Source organism: Cibotium barometz, chromosome 23 (genome assembly GCF_041138505.1).
Source record: "Cibotium barometz isolate CiBa-2024 chromosome 23, ASM4113850v1, whole genome shotgun sequence".
NCBI lineage: Eukaryota > Viridiplantae > Streptophyta > Polypodiopsida > Cyatheales > Cibotiaceae > Cibotium > Cibotium barometz.
In genome coordinates, this window is record NC_141068.1 from 29577783 (window position 1) to 29593993 (window position 16211).

At 48.3% G+C, this 16211-nt stretch overlaps 1 protein-coding gene across 1 annotated transcript in view; it reads right to left on the minus strand.

The window, feature by feature from the left end:
- Nucleotides 1–16211, minus strand: part of LOC147625831 (choline monooxygenase, putative (CMO-like)) — a 58545-nt gene that overhangs the window by 24121 nt on the left and 18213 nt on the right. The window contains exons 2-3 of the mRNA XM_086817403.1: nt 10849–10894; nt 2078–2213 (exon numbers count right to left, since the gene is read on the minus strand). Coding sequence (XP_086673529.1) covers nt 2078–2213; nt 10849–10894 — 182 coding nt within the window. The remainder of the gene's footprint in view (nt 1–2077; nt 2214–10848; nt 10895–16211) is intronic.

The following is a 16211-nucleotide window of genomic DNA, read 5'->3' on the forward strand; positions in this document are numbered from 1 at the left end:
TTCTGGGATGTTCTAAATGATGCACAAGCATATGAATGCATATTATGCAAGATGCAGAGTGCTTTTTGATGCAAACCCTAAGGCTTCTACTGACTCTACATGCATGAATGATTCTCTCCAAGTGGGTTAAGGGACTTGACTGACTGACTGACCCGCTAAGGCTGAGAAATGGCCTACGTAGCTCGTGCCTGACTTATCCTGGACTGAGGATGTACAATGGGGTCACAGCGTACGACAAATATCATCCAACTGGGTTCTAATAATGTACAAATGTTGCACTACTGATGATGAGCCAGTTTGTCACCATGCACTAAGTGCAAAGTGCATGTGACACAAATGGTGCCTTTTTCAACAAAGGGAGCTATAAGAAGTCCAACAAAGGATTCTCCAAAGGATCAAATCCAAAGAAAGACTTCTCCAAGAAATCATGCAATTTTTGTGGGAAACTGGGGCTTGAAGAAAAAGACAGTTTCTTTAGAAACAAGGCTCACAAAGCTCTACTTGCAAGAATAGCAAACAGCTCAAGTGAAGAAAAAAAGGATGACAAAGAAGGAGCCTTAGTAGAGGCTAACTACATCGAGCATGATTGGGTTTTTTAGACCATCTAGGGCTCGCCTACCTATAGTCACCCCTCTATCCTAAGCGAAATGTAAACATAACTAGAATTCTAGCATCTGTTATCAACTACTGGCATTGTAAACCACCATGAGTAAGACCTACGGGCACTTGGATGGTCATCATAACCAGGGTTGTAAACAATAACTAGAGCTAGCATTGAAGGGCATATGGTCCAAAGGTCTTTTTAGCCTTACAAAATCTTTATAGACTATGGTTAGTAGCATCTTTAGAGCATATTCTAGGCGCCTAGAACAAGTGGAAGAGGATCTCTTCTTGCAATCAAATCTAGGATTTTGAGAGCTCTCTTCAAGAACTTATTAGGGTTTTGCTTAGGGATTAATCACCCCTAATCACTTGTACTCCAACCTATATAAGAGGCTCTCAACTAACACATGAGTACACAACCTCCATTATCCCATCTCTTGTGTCATTATGCTATCCATTTAGTTAATGATGTGATTAGCATTAATCTCTCTCTCACATCTAGTTTGTTTTATGCTAATACAATGAGTATCATCATAATGTCTCTCAATCCACCCTAATTCCAACATGAACAATCGCTAGTGTGTGTAAGTTCTTTGTGCGGGAACACCCTCTTAAAAAGATCTTATGTAAGCAATGATGTGTGGCAAAGTGACACCTATTAGGGACACTTGGCATCATGTTTGACATGTGGAATATGCGGTGGCAGCATAAGCTTCACCTTTGTAAAGGAGACCTCTCCTATAAAAAGGACCAAATATTATAATACAAGTGTGTCTAATCTTTCAGTTTATCTCATGCACCCTCTTTCATCACTCTTGTAAACCTTGTGAATAAACCCTAATACCGAACAAAGCATTCGTGTCCACACACTTGCATACATATGAGCTTGAAGAAAAGGAAAAAATAAAAACGCTTGCATACATGTGAGTGAAACATGCCTAATAAAAAAATATACCTCTATGTGCATTCCCCATGTTCATAGAACATCCCACCATAGACTTCATGGAAGATCATCAGTAGTTTTGTAGAAAATCACAATTTACTACTTTAATAAAAATTGAGGTTGGGCTAGAATCAAATCAAGCAAGGATACCTAGGGCCAAGCCCACTGTATTGAATAAGATTCAAAAGTGACATTTTAAAGATTCGTACGGTTTCCTCAAAAGAAGACGTGTCAACACTAGGCTTGGGGAAGGAGGGAGGGGGTGTGATGTGGATTAGAAGGTATGGACCTTTCTGAAGTGTTCAAAAGCAAAGCAAAAATACATACCATCTGATTAATTTTTCCACCCAAAAAGCACAGACCATGATGTCTAGAGCTCTATGTACATGGGTACAATTATAAGGAGGCATTTAAACTCTTTAAGTTGTGTATAGCTTATTAACGTGTATCCATTTGTATGCCGCCACAGGTCTAACATGGTATGCTGTAAGCTCTGGAATAGTTGAGGTTTGTTGAGGGCAAGTGGCATACATGATAAGGGCATTCCAAGCACGTTTTGCATCCAGAGCCAGTTGCTACAGGTGCAGCATGATGTCGACAAACATTGTGAAAAGCATGGAGTTCACCTTGCCCATCCCTGCAAATAATATACTGCATCCTCCCCAAACTGTAACAAAATCAAGCGTTAGTTACATCAAACCCCTCATTACAAAGAGAAAACACCACATGGGGAAAAATTTTTAAAAAGGGCACCTTAAATGTCTCTTTTAAAGCATCACATCATCACCAATACAACCACAAATTCGGATACATTGTAATTCTGATAACCCTAATGCCTTGATGACACAATTCGAGGCACTTATCAATAGCACTAAGTGCATAAAAGAGATAAAAAGGAAGGGGAACACAGTTGTTGCAAAGGATCCCAATAACAAGAGTGCCAGATATGCTGAGCTGAAGCTAGAAGGCCACCTCTGATGGGGCTGTTCCAAAGGTTAAAAACTTGTAGTTTTCTTGGTGGGTTTTGAGAAGGATTACTTGCGAGTACATCTGAACTTCCTTGGCACCAAGCGGCTCATGGAATGTCACTGCTCTTTACTCCGCTGGTAGTGAGGTCCTCATACAAAAGGCACCGCAAGAGTTATTTGCCATTTTTTTCTCAGGATGTTAGGCTTGCCTGCTGGTTCCTCATCTCTTCTTCATCATGGTGGAGACCATGAGAAACTTCTATGGCTGAGAATATCTAAAGGAACTTTGATATTTTATCAGGGAGATGGAGAGCTCCTTTATGCTGACTTCATAGATGAAACCAAAGCTAACTGGGAGGGGATGGAGGATAACCTCCATCTCTTTCAAGTTGCTATTGAGATCTTTGGCTTGATAGGAGGTGTCGGCATCAACTTGTGTAAGTCCCATGGTTATTTAACCCATCCCTCCCCCCACACCTTAGCGATTGGGCACTGAATGCTCTCATCTGACACTCAGCCGCCAATGCATAGGTTCTTTTAGGGCTGGTTGGCTAATTAGGATGCGTCAGCTTGCTGCCAACTGTTTCCAAACTTGGGCACCTAATATGTCTAGGTAGTCTTTGAATAGAGCCCATCTGGCCTCTAACCTGCCCAAAAGCCTGTTGCCTATAGCATCTAGACTGTTCCATGCGTATCGTTGGAACCTTGTGACCTTGGTCTTCTACTAGCTCAAGCTCCTAGGAGAAAACTCCCTCCAGCAGAGTTTTGCCCCTCGTAAAGTCACCACTACAATACCTTCATCAACCTTGTCAGCGTTTGCTAAAACTGCTTCTCAGTGTTGGATCCCTCTCTAACTGTTACATGCGGAAGCTTTGAGAGTCTTCTTTCAGCCCTAAACACCATGTAGAACATGCTGATGCAAAAACACAGACAGAAGGGAGAGTAGAGAGAGAGAGAGAGAGATAGCTGCAAATTCAGTATTTCATATGGTACAAAAAGGTACCTAATCCCTTGCAGCCATGGGCTGCCTTCTGGAAAAGGTAGACAAACCCTATCCCTAGTCCTATGTCTAGACCCAACTCAACAAGGAGTTGAATGACTAAAACAACGAGCAAACTTGCCTTTTATAGGCTGGGGAATATCCCATGGACTGGCCGACTGCTGGTCAGCCAGCTCCTGGACAAATAATTCACATAATGATGTAGCCGACAGGAATATTCCCTGTGTCCCTCCACAAGATACTCCACAGAAAATGCTCCAAAATCTGGTTCTCTTCTGATCTTCTCTTCTTTATCTTGTTGCCTCCTTAGGGTTAGCCTCTGTGAGAAGCATGTACATGTGTGTGCATATGCATTGTGCCAGCAGATTTTCCCAATGCTTCTGGTCTGCATCATCCCACTTGAGTTCTCACTTCTCACTTGACATGGAAATCTTGATCGTCAGCTCCCAAATTTCTAATTGGAAGTGTTCTTCCATGTCTGCTACCAAAAAAACGCATCTCTTGATGCCCACTATCTAGATCTAAACTATAGCAATTAGTTTTGCAATCTCCATGAAAGGCTCCTACATGCAAAATCTAATGCGTGGATCTACTGCAAAACTCTATGCAAACTAATGCACATGCAACATGAAACTAAGGTGCACACCTGCTTTGGGCTAACACACAGATCCAGCTCTCTCCTTCCTGTCATCCGTCTGTGTTCACCGCCCACTAGCTCCCTGCGCTCCTTCTGTTGTCCCCGCTGCTGCGTCCTCTGTTCGCCGCCCACTAGCCCCCTGCGCCTTCTGTTCACTACGCTGCTGTCCCCGCCGTCCGTCTCTGTTTGCCGCCCACTAGCCCCCTGCGCCTTCTGTTCGCTGCGCTGCTATCCCCCTTTCCCCACCCCCTGCGCCTACTCTTCGCTGTGCTGGCCGCCCTCGTTTCCCCACCCACCCTAGCTCAGGCCCCTAGCTCAGGCCCCCAAGGCAGCAACATAACTCTCTCTCTCTCTCTCCTCCCTGCCTGTGGGAAGGACTGCAGAATGATCTGGAGAAATGGCCCCGAGTCTCCAAGAGAAACTCGAGGCCCTCGAGACAGCAATGAAGGCACTAATCAAGGAGAACAAGAAGACATCCGATTCCAACCTCAATGAGGTCACGAAGCACCGGTCACGAACCTCCCAACAAGAGAACACGGCACTCAAGGAGGAGGTGAGTGCACTGAAAGCGGAAATGGTAGCCATCAAGAATACTGAGAAGGAAGAAGGGGAGATCAATGACAACACTCTCACGGCCATCAAAGAAGAGATCTCCAAGGAGATCACAAAGGACATGGAGGGAAAACTCGAAGCCAAGCAGTCAGGATGGGTTGAGGTGGTGAAGAAGAACATCCGTAAAGAAGTGAGGGAGGAGACTCAAAGGGAAGAACACCAAATCATTCACACCACCATTGAGGAGGAGAAGATGAGGCATGCCCGCCGCCTCAACATTCGACTCACAGGTATAGCCGAGACACCCGACTCCACTCCCGAGAAAGATGGACAGCTTCTATGCATGAAGCTCGGCTACAGGGAAGAGCACCCTCTCCCCTTCACCAAAGCATGGAGAGCCGGGAAAGACTCAACACGCAAGCGAGCCCTCATCCTACAGTTTGCAGGAGAGACGGAGAGGGTCACCTTCATGAGGAAGAGGGTCATACTACGAGGTTTAGAGGGAGCTCCTATTTTCTTGGATGATGATCTCACGAGGATGCAGCTTGAGCATAGGAGAGCTTGCATGCCACGAGTCTTACACGCGAGGAGAGAAGGCAAGAAGGCCTTCTATCGAGATGGTCGGGTCATCATTGATGGCCGGCCAATGGATTAGCGGTTTGGGGCCTATGGGACACAGACCAAGCCACTGACAGAGATACACATGGCAGTATGGAACTGTAATGGTTCACTATGGGTGCAGCCTGGATGACTGGAGCATGTTATGGTGGGGAGAGACATCATACTTCTGACAGAGACACATCAGAGCCCAGAGAGAGGGCTACCTCGAGTAGAGGGATTCCAGTGGGAGTCAGCATACAGGAGGACCACATGCCAAGGTACCTCAAGAGGGTCGGGGGGAGTAGCAGTTCTATTCAAACGGGAGCTATAGGGGAGACTGAGAGTGGTAGCACAGGATCCAGAGGCCAGATACATGTGGATCAGCTTACAGCTCTCACAAGACAGGGTTATATACATAGCTCTATGTTACTTTCCTCCATCAGGATCCTCGTATGTCATTACAGAGGACATGCCACAGGAGGAGGAGACAGGAGCCTCGCCATACACTTGTTTGTCAGAGGAGATTATGCATTATTCTACACTAGGGGAAGTATTTCTTACGCCATACACTTGTTCGTCAGAGGAGATTATGCATTATTCTACACTAGGGGAAGATACATGTGGATCAGCTTACAGCTCTCACAAGACGGTTATATACATAGCTCTATGTTACTTTCCTCCATCAGGATCCTCCTATGTCATTACAGAGGACATGCCACAGGAGGAGGAGACAGGAGCCTCGCCATACACTTGTTTGTCAGAGGAGATTATGCATTATTCTACACTAGGGGAAGTATTTCTTACGGGCGACTTCAATGCCCACACACAGAGCAGACAGTGTGAGGTGTATGACTATGATGACATGGAGATCCTCCACCCTGTGGATCCAAAGGAGATAGGGGCTAGTCGGGCATCAGAGGACATTGGACCAGACAGAGGACATTATGGGGACCACTTACTAGAGTTGGGAGCCAGGCATCGTCTCGTTATTTATAACGGGATGCTACAGTGGCCAGGATCACGAGGGCTGACATGCTTCCCACATGGGGGTCATACACGGACTGGAGGCACGGTGGTAGACTACATTATGGGGTCTTTGGAGGCATCACAGCTTGTCACCTCATTCTCCATTCCACCTCGTCCTATTGGGGCAGATCATACATACTTGGCATTTTCACTAGCCGGATCACCAGTATCACCAGCCCCCCACATACCGACGCCACACACTACCATCTACTTCACACATGACATGGCAGACATATACACTGGCAGAGTAGAGGATGGGCTCCTACTCATGGATCCCCTGGCACCTATGGATACCATTACAGCCTGGCTGGCATCACTCCTACACACGGCTGCATTACAGAGCTTCCCACATCGTGTCCACTCAGGAAAGCCTGCGAGATCTGGGACTATGCCCCAGAACAGATGGTATGATGACGAGTGCAGAGCCCTATACTCACGGCTCCGCATACAGAGAGCCTTGGGAGCCATCACAAAGCAGGAGTCGAGGAGAGAGATGAGGAGACTTACTCGCTACAAAAGGCGGGCCTTCGCAGAGATACAGGAGCTAGAGATCTTTCATTTCTTCATGAGTAGAGATAGCCCTATCTCATGGCGGCACTTCAGAGAGCCCCGGACACCGACACCTATTGCAGACCCACACACTGGCACACATATGCAGAGGGCCTATACCACGCCCCATAGCAGCCACCTATACCTCAACCACAGGAGCCTCGACCTACCACAGCTAGCTTCTTTACCCACTCGATATGGTACAAGAAGCTATCCGCTGCCTACAACATGGACGGGCTGCCGACCATATGGGCCTGCAGGGTGAGCATCTCATATATGCAGTAGATTCTTTGGCTCCTTTTCTTGCACACCTGTTTGACAGGGCACTAGCAGAGGGTTTGCCTGCGGAGTGGACAATGCACACCATTGTGCCGATTCACAAAACAGGGGATATGCTCGATCCGAGCAACTACAGGACGGTTATGGTTGGCCACGTGCTGGCCAACCATAGAGTTTGGCCACGTGCTGGCCAAACTCTATGGTGCAGTGTTGGAGCAAGAGCTTAGCTTATATGCTGAGCGAGCAGGTTTACGCTCATCAGGGCAGGCAGGCTTCAGGAGAGCTTTCTCTACCACTGACCATGTATTCACTTTGAGATGTATGATTGATCAGGCCAGAGTGAGGAAGAGAAAGCTCTATTGCTGCTTTGTGGATTTCCGCAAGGCATTTGACACAGTACCACGAGAGAGGCTCTTTCAGCGCCTGCAGTCTCTTGGCATACCAGCAGATATGACATGGGGCATCTATGCATTATATGAGCAGGTTTTTGGGTGAGTCAGATGTCCAGGAGGTTTGTCCGAGACTATTGCTAGCACCATTGGTGTGAAGCAAGGATGCCCACTTTCCCCCACGCTATTTGGGTTATACATTGATGAGGTGGCTGACTTCATTACACGGGGAGGCGGAGATGGAGTTGATTTAGCAGGTACCTCAGTACATATTATGCTTTATGTTGATGATATTGTATTAGTGTCTGAGTCTCCAGGAGGTCTACAACAGCATCTACATGCACTCCATGATTTCTGCACACAGAGGGGTCTTACTGTGAACCTTGGGAAAACCAAGGTTATGGTCTTTCATACATCGAGAGAGGGCAGGAGTCAGCTGACATTCACTCTCGCAGGACGCCAGGTGGAGGTGGTGACATCATACGTGTACCTAGGGGTTACCTTCTCTGCAGTAGCCACACGCTTCACCATGGGTTCAGCAGCCAGAGCTAGATTGACACAGGGATATGCAGCATTGGCTATGCTAGAGAGACAGTGCCACCAGGCGCATTTTCAGGAGCCCCGGACGAAGGGGTGGCTATTTGACACATTAGTCACACCGGCATTGATGTATGGAGCATCGGTATGGGCACCAGGCCTTGCTACCCATTGGTGGACACAGATAGAGAGACCACAGGCCCTCATGATGGCACGCATGATACGCAACAAACCGTCAGTACCTCATGACATTATCCGAGCAGAGTTTGCTGCGCCTCCTATGATGGTAGAGGCCATATTTCAAACTATATGCCTGCTAGACAGATTCAGAGAGATGCCACAGGACAGATTGTCATATAGAGCTTTTGAGGCATCTAGACAACTGGCTCAGGCAGGAGACAAAGGATCATGGTATGCAGAGGTCACACATTGGTTCTCACAGCATGGCCTAGACATGGATCATCTACCACCATTCCAGTATGACAGGGATGCACCACATATCTCTCTCTCTCATAGTGAGAGGAACAGAGTATTGAGACAGGACCTATGGCAGCTCTATACACGAGAGACATGGATATCGCCTACACAGCCTCTTCCACCGAAGATGCTATACTACAGAGATCACTTCATGAGTATCACTGATGATGGATTTATAGAGAGGCCTAGATACATGGAGGGCTTTTTACCACACGGCTCCCGAGTGGCTATTGGTCAGCTTAGAGTTTCATCACATCGATTGGAGATTGAGACTGGCAGAGCAGCACGGATCCCCCGAGAGGAGAGGGTATGCATATTGTGCAGAGAGGAGGTGGAGAGTGAGGAGCATTATGTATGCACATGCAGAGCATATACAGCCATCAGAGAGAGATATTCCATTTTATTCAGAGAGCCACATTCCCTACGCCAGATCTTTGAGGTAGCAGACCAGCGCATACTGGGGAGATTCATTCTAGACACACAGCGTCACAGAGAGACATCGTTACAGGCTCAGACAACTCCAGAGGGGGGACGACAGACACAGATTACTACATTTTTTCAAAGATCCATCCCACTCCCATCTCCTACACGGCAGGGAATTACTCTCTAGAGAGCGGAGACACTCAGAGCCCGCAAGAGACAGAGGACACCTGGCTTTCGGACACCACGCCTATACCAGAGAGAGATGACAGAGATCAGAGCTCAGTTTCACAGAGAGGGTGCAGAGCGACTGGCTCGCTTCAGAGCACACCCAGGCATGTTCTTCAGGGAGTTGTGGACACCCCCTTCATTGATGTATACCATTTTATACCCCCAGTATGGTACAGGATGGAGCTAGCTAGGTTGCATATCATGATTGTATACTCCATGCATATAGCTTTGCATTCTCCTAGTAGTAGAGCTCCATCCCCTCCCCCACTCATTGTACTTATTGCACACCCAGATTCAGCTTTTTAGTTCAGTACTTTTTCATTTTGTTGGGATGACAGAGGATACCCCATACAGGTACACCGATTTGTCTCATAGGCTGAGTTCGGTCTTTTGGAAGACGTTAATAAAATCTTTCTTTCTTTCTTTCTTTCTTTCTTTTTGATACCAATGTAACATCCTTACATCATAAACATTGGTCTTGCTATGCTCTTAGCTGGCTCAAGGTGAACCTGATGCTCTAGCCAAAAGCCTGCTAACCATGTCCATGTGGCACTCACACAAATTCAGGCACATGACACAAACCCCTCTCCCCATTGGGGAACATGGTTCACCATACAATGGATCCCCGATTACAAATATAGTGAGACACACACATTGCCATGTGGAAATTAAGGTTCCAATGGGGGGCAGAAAAGGAGGATGCCTAACAAATGCCCACACTCACTTGGTGGTCCTGTAAATTCCCAATGGGAGCGATTAGCCACCAGAGAAGAGATGATAACGGTTGCAAGGATTTTCTAGATGAGCTACCAAGCAGAAGTGTGGATCACCAATATTGGAGTTCCTGTTGGCCTCCCTTTTATTTGCAAGCTCCTCTAGCATCACCCGTGTATGCCACCCATGTATGCATGGACTCATTAAAGGAAGCGCAGATAAAAACCAGCCAGGCCTATAACAAGGTGGTGCAATTTCGATGCAACAAAGCACACAGGGACTAAGCCAGCCTATGCTGCCAGTAGCTGGCTGAAATAAAAGAGGCAGACAAAACCCATGTATACCTTGTCTGGTTGTGCTGCCTGATTCCTGCTTCAGCTCCACCATGGTGCTCTTCATCTACTTGGATTTTCTGCACGGTAATGTTCTGTTGGTTGGGTCTTTGGACTGCCCTTAGCCTCTGCATAAATCCTGCTGAAACTGCACCATGATGATGCCCGTCTTCTTGCTGCCTTTTCTGCACAATAATTGCAGTTGGTCATGCCTCTGGCCTGTTTTCTTCCTTAGCGATTGTGCTGTGCTTCTCTCCTATCTCTTCCTTGCAAATCAGGTTTCAGCTGCTGTAGAAGTTCCTTGCTGTCCGAGCTGACCACTTTGCTCTAAATAAATGGGGCTAATGATGCTGGAGCCTGGGCTTGAGCCATGCTACCAGAAGCTACTAAAACTGGACTTGGATCCATATGACTGTTCTTTCTTTGAATTTCTTAGTAGAAGAAGAATAGAGGGTAGCTTTGAGTTCTAGAATATCTTGAAACCAACGTGCTTAGATTAGACCAAGAACACAAGCACACGTTTTGGTATCCCAACAACAAAGCAAATTATGTAGTAATGATTATGAATAAGTCTAGGTTCAAGAGGTCAACCTGCCAGTGAAGTAAGCATGAGGCTTTTCAACTTGGGAAGAAAGACCTGGAATTAACACACACATGTTGCCAATGAGAGAGTTATAAACAAAATTTACACATAGACATTAAATAATTCTCAAATTTTTTTGTTTGTGTTTCCAAAACACCATGCTATATACGTAAACTAGTGGTTCATGATTAATGTAGGTGAAAACTTTATGTCAAAATGAAAAGGAGATTGGTAAGCACTGCACAGTCAGCTTACAAAGCAGGGTGATTACACTTGATCAACCATCCAATGTCTGAAAACACAACACCAAACTTCTTCCTAAACGAGAGCGCAAAGTTATAAAAGGCACACACTGAAAACACAACAACAGCCTCCCTGAACTCATCAAGTTCCCCAGGGGGTGGAGCAACCTCCATCTTTAATTTTACAGCCCTGAAACAATGGAATTACTCGCCGATCTGGCATTAAATAGTTGAGAGTACTCACGTATCAGTATCAATCTTGGAATTACAGGCCATTCTGACATGTCAAAGTTGAGAGCACTCACATGTACTCTAGGATTTGTGACTATCAAAATTCAAGTGGCATCAGTGATCTGCAGATCAACATGAATGCCAGCATTGCAGAACCCTCCCCTCTAATCTTGACAAAAGGAAGTGGTCTCCCAGCTGCTATTCCCATCTTTTTGAGCTGAATAAATCCAATCTTCTCTTCCTTCAGGCTGCGGGATCTGTTGCAAATTGACGGCTATAACCAGCCTCCTATTTTGTTCTTCAGCTCAAGACTGTTCCATATGTGAGTTGGTAATTACCAGATAGCTCATGGAGCATGATTGTGATTTTTATATCTTTTGAGTAGCTAATTAAGCTAGAGTACTCATTTCTATTTACGAGTGGCCATTGGCTAGAACACCCAAAGTTTTCAATCCGGTGATCATAGACCAGATGCCCAGATGACTGGATTTAGCACCCGGGTGGTCAAATTGACCAGAACGCCCAAATGAGTGATGAGTGGTTTCAAAGGCGAAACCAGATGTTGAAATCATTTGAACAACCATGAACAAGTGAATCTTTACAACAAAGCCTTCTTGGACCTAAAGCATGCAACTCCTAGAATCTAGGAGAGTTGCTATTTATTGGCAGACACAAATGGAAATTCCGTTCGCGTCAAAACCTCCGGATTTTTGCAAGGATCAAGACTTACTAAAGCACCTTTGTCGAATTCTTTACGAGTTGGGATATTTTTAGCATAGAAGGTTATGGAAGAATCACCTCTTAAATTAACACGTGGCATCTAGAATGAGACAAGGGTCCCTACACTCGTCATTTCACCTTACACTTGTCAATTAAAGTAGCCACTTGTCATTTGGAGCTTACTCTTTCCATTCTAGAGCATTGAAGCCTCAAACCTATAACTTGGAGCACTCCCTCTTCATTTAAAAGGCACTTCTCATATATTGTAAAGGTTCAAACACTTTGTGCCCGTGGTTTGGTTCAATAAAACCTGTCCATCGTGGATATGCGGAGAATCCGCTGCCAAACCTGCTGAGCCTTCGAGCAATCGCAAAGACAATATCGCTGAGACTCGTGAGGGTAGCCGCACCTTGAACAAGCTGTTGGTCGACCACCAATGGCCAACCACGTGCCAACCGCCAAGCTCCTATGTGCCATTAGCCAAAGAAAGAGGGTGATCTTTTGAGGCCGAAAACTGTCCCAGAGCAACTTCCAAAAATCTGAGAGAAATCGCTCTGAAAGGCCCTGTGAGACTGCCAATGTATTGCTGCTGCCGAGGTGCCGTCAATCTTTGGCATCTTTATCCTGCGGCCTAGGCGCACAGTGTATGCGAAAAAGAGTGTGTCTAGAGTCTCCTCCCGATCAGCAAGATCACGCCAAGTCCACTCCCCCGAGTCCCACTGGAGGCGCATGAGGGGCCGGCTCTCACTGCCAGAGTCTCTCTCTGGCCACCTTGGCCGGTGGGGTGTCTATGTGCCACTCATGTGCCTGAAATCTGATCACCCTCACCCTCTATAAGGTGCAGCCACTAAAATCCTCCAAAGGGGGCTCTAATCTCTCTAGTCTGTCATGGGGACCAATAGAAAAAGTTAGCAACCCACAGCCCTCATCCGCACCATGGATTGCCAAGAGAATATCATGCCTAGTAAACACGTTTAGGCACTGTGGGGGGGATCCGGTCTAGGATAGGTATCAACCACTCCTGGGGAATAGCAGAGTTGATGTCGAGGCTGAGTCTATCTCTACCCTGGATCCCTACCAGACCTCTCTCCTTAGTCAGCTACCTATATGCAAGCCAATCTCCAAGGGACTTGGCAGGTCCTATGCTCAATGCTCCCCATGATACATGAGGACGGGCCCCCAACATATGGCCACTAGGTAAACGGATCAGGGGGTTCCAAATCAGGGGCTGCCGAAGACGCTCCTATGAGGCTACCAGAGCTAACTACTTAAGGGCCGGTCTACGGTGATCCCAAGCACGGAGTAGGCTGGCTGCAAATCTGTCCTCAAAAGCTCGGCTGAATCCGCGGACCTGCATCTCTATGAAGATCCATCTACTGCTCTACGGCCAAGGATCCCAAGGCTCGGGGTACAGACTGAAATCCAGGCCAAGAGGAAGTCCTTCCAAGGCTCACCACCGGGAAGAAGTCCTCTAATAATCAACTTGCGCAGCTCTGAATGGTGGGGTCAATGATGCCTAGGCCCCCTTTGAGTCGTGGCTGAAAGATCACTCTCCAGGTCACCTTGGCCCGAGCAGGCCTCCCATCACTACGGGCCCACAAGAAGTTCTAGATCAATCGTTGTACCTGACCAATGCATGCTCGGGAGAAGGCCCAACAAGAAGTAATGTACCACATGGTGGCCAGAAGGACCTAGTTCGCCACCACCACTCAACACCTAAGGAGAGCCTCGTAGAACTCCAATACAAAAGCTTCTTCCGAATGAACAAAAGAAGAAGGGTAAGCTGCTGCTCCAGAGAGATATCGATGCCAATCTGACATCCCAGATAGAGATAGCGGACTGGAGTGCCCCTCGGGATCCACTAGAAAGCCTCAACTGGGCGCCAAGTCGGGGCAAGTGGAGAGCCTACCCAGAAACCACACGACTTGTGCCAATTGATCCACGCAAGTCTCCTCTGCGGTGCTCGAGCAAGGTCGGTGCTCAGAGCCCTCCGGACTGCAGGTGAACGCCAGGGGACTGCCAGGGCCTCCCGGGGAGCTGAGGCGGGCGGGGGGGGAGGAGGGGGGGGCGAGGGGGGTGGAGAAGGAGCCGCTGCCGAAACCGGAGCGGGGACGGGAGGAGGCGAAGGTGGAAGTGAGGCGGTAGGGGGGGATGGGGGTGGGGGGGGTGAAGGAGGGGGTGCTGGCATCTCCTGGTCCTCAGTCGTCACAGGAGTCTCCTCCTGGAGGGGAGCAAAGCTGTTCCTCATGGGAACCCAGTGATGCTGAGACTACCATGCCGATTCGGGCTTCACGGATATCATCTATCCGCAGTCGGCTGAGTCGCCTCGGCAGTAGACAGCGCTCGGAGGCTTTTGATTACTCCTTCACACGGCTTTTTGGAGCAGAGGGCCCCCATGAGCCAGCACCCATCAGAGTTCATGTTGTGATTCCTCCGGCCCGCGGGGAGGAGGCACTTGATTCAACGGTGGCCTTCTCGTTCCCTCTCTGTGGCCCATGCGACCGGGAGTGGACTCTGGAGCTCGCTCTTAGCACTTTGAAGACTCAGGCAGTTGAGTTTTCGCACCATGTGAGCGACCTGGAGGTGACAGATGTGATAGGCCGACTATGGGAGTTGGCTCATTTTTTCTTGGATCCCGGGAGTGTGGATGCCTCAGGGATTCGTCATTTGGTCGTTCGCATAGTGGCAGACTTAGCACGCGACCCTGGATATATATATATACACGAGGTTGCTCTGTCTGAGCGGGAGGCAGTCGCCATGGGACACAGCCACTGGCACCTGATCCGTGATTCTTGCAGTACACCGGGTGGGCAGATTCGCAGCCGCTCGGATGGGGACTACTCTCCATCTAAGCCGCTTGCGAAGGCCCGCCGTACGGCTGAGACAGCATCCACCTCAGCAGGTCATCCATGAGGATCATCTCATGGAATGTACAGGGCCTTGGCGGAGCACATTATATACGCTATCGTGGTTGCTTGAGGCAGGAGCTTCAGAGATGCCTGGTTGGTGGCAGCATTGATATTTTGATGATGCACGAGCACCACTTGGGTGAGAGCAGGATCCGGAGATATGGTTCGGTGATGCTTGGTAGATGGGACACCTTTTGGTCTGCAGGGTTTGGTCCTTTGGGTGGACAGGGAGGAGTATGCATGGTCATTGCAGATGTATGGTGGCAGGCCATTGTGGATCGAGGGATCATTGTACCTCGTAGAGCACAGTATGTCATTCTGAGGATGCATGATGAGCTATTGGGCGTGCTCAACGTCTATGCGCCCAACCATGCTAGTGCCAGAGCAAAGTTCTGGACCCAAGTTACGGATGCATTGCCAGAGGCCGCACATTGGTGTGTCGGGGGAGACTTCAACATGCTTGAGGACCCGGCCAATAGGGTGGGAGGCAGTCATGTTACAGTGCACGGCACGGAGCTTGCAGCTTGGGAGCGATTTTGCATATCACTGAGGATCACTGATGCATGGCAGCATGAGGCCTTCTCCCGCTCTCAGGACAGTCTTAGTTTCTCTCGGTCGGATCGCCGGCAGGGAGGGACTAATCTATCACGGATTGATCGTTTTTATGTGGGCGACTAGTTAGGGGAGCGAGGGGGCTCCATTGGCATTCTCGCTGGCACCTCATTTTCAGATCATGCGCCAGTTATTTTGACACTTGAGGAGAGGACACGGGAGCCCAGCTTGCAGTTGAGGATCCCAGAGAGGGTACGTACAGATCCTAGTCTCGCTGAGGACATTGGAGGATGTGGCATGATAGTCAGTGCTCTGACCAGGATGCAGCAGGCCAGTGTGCCCAGGGACTCATCGAGCTTAGCTCTTTTCTGCACGCCGCAGCTTTGACACGACTGGGAGAGATTCGCGAGCGGGAGCATCAGCTGAGACGCAGCCTTGCTTCGCTTCAGCGCCTTCAGGAGCAGCAGCCTGCATGTGAGTGGGTGGCGTCCCAGCTGAGCCAGGCACGCCAGGAGGTTAGAGAGGCATTGGAGCAGAGACATGAGTTTTACTATCGTCGCCAGGCCTCTCAGTGGACGCACCTTGGTGATAGAGTGACTGGGGAGTTTTTTGAGATTACTGGACCCCGCCATGCTCGAGCAGGAGTCCGTCAGCTTGGGAGGTCGGATGGATCGGTAGCTACTGAGCCCGGGGAGATCAGAGCCATTGCCACTGGGT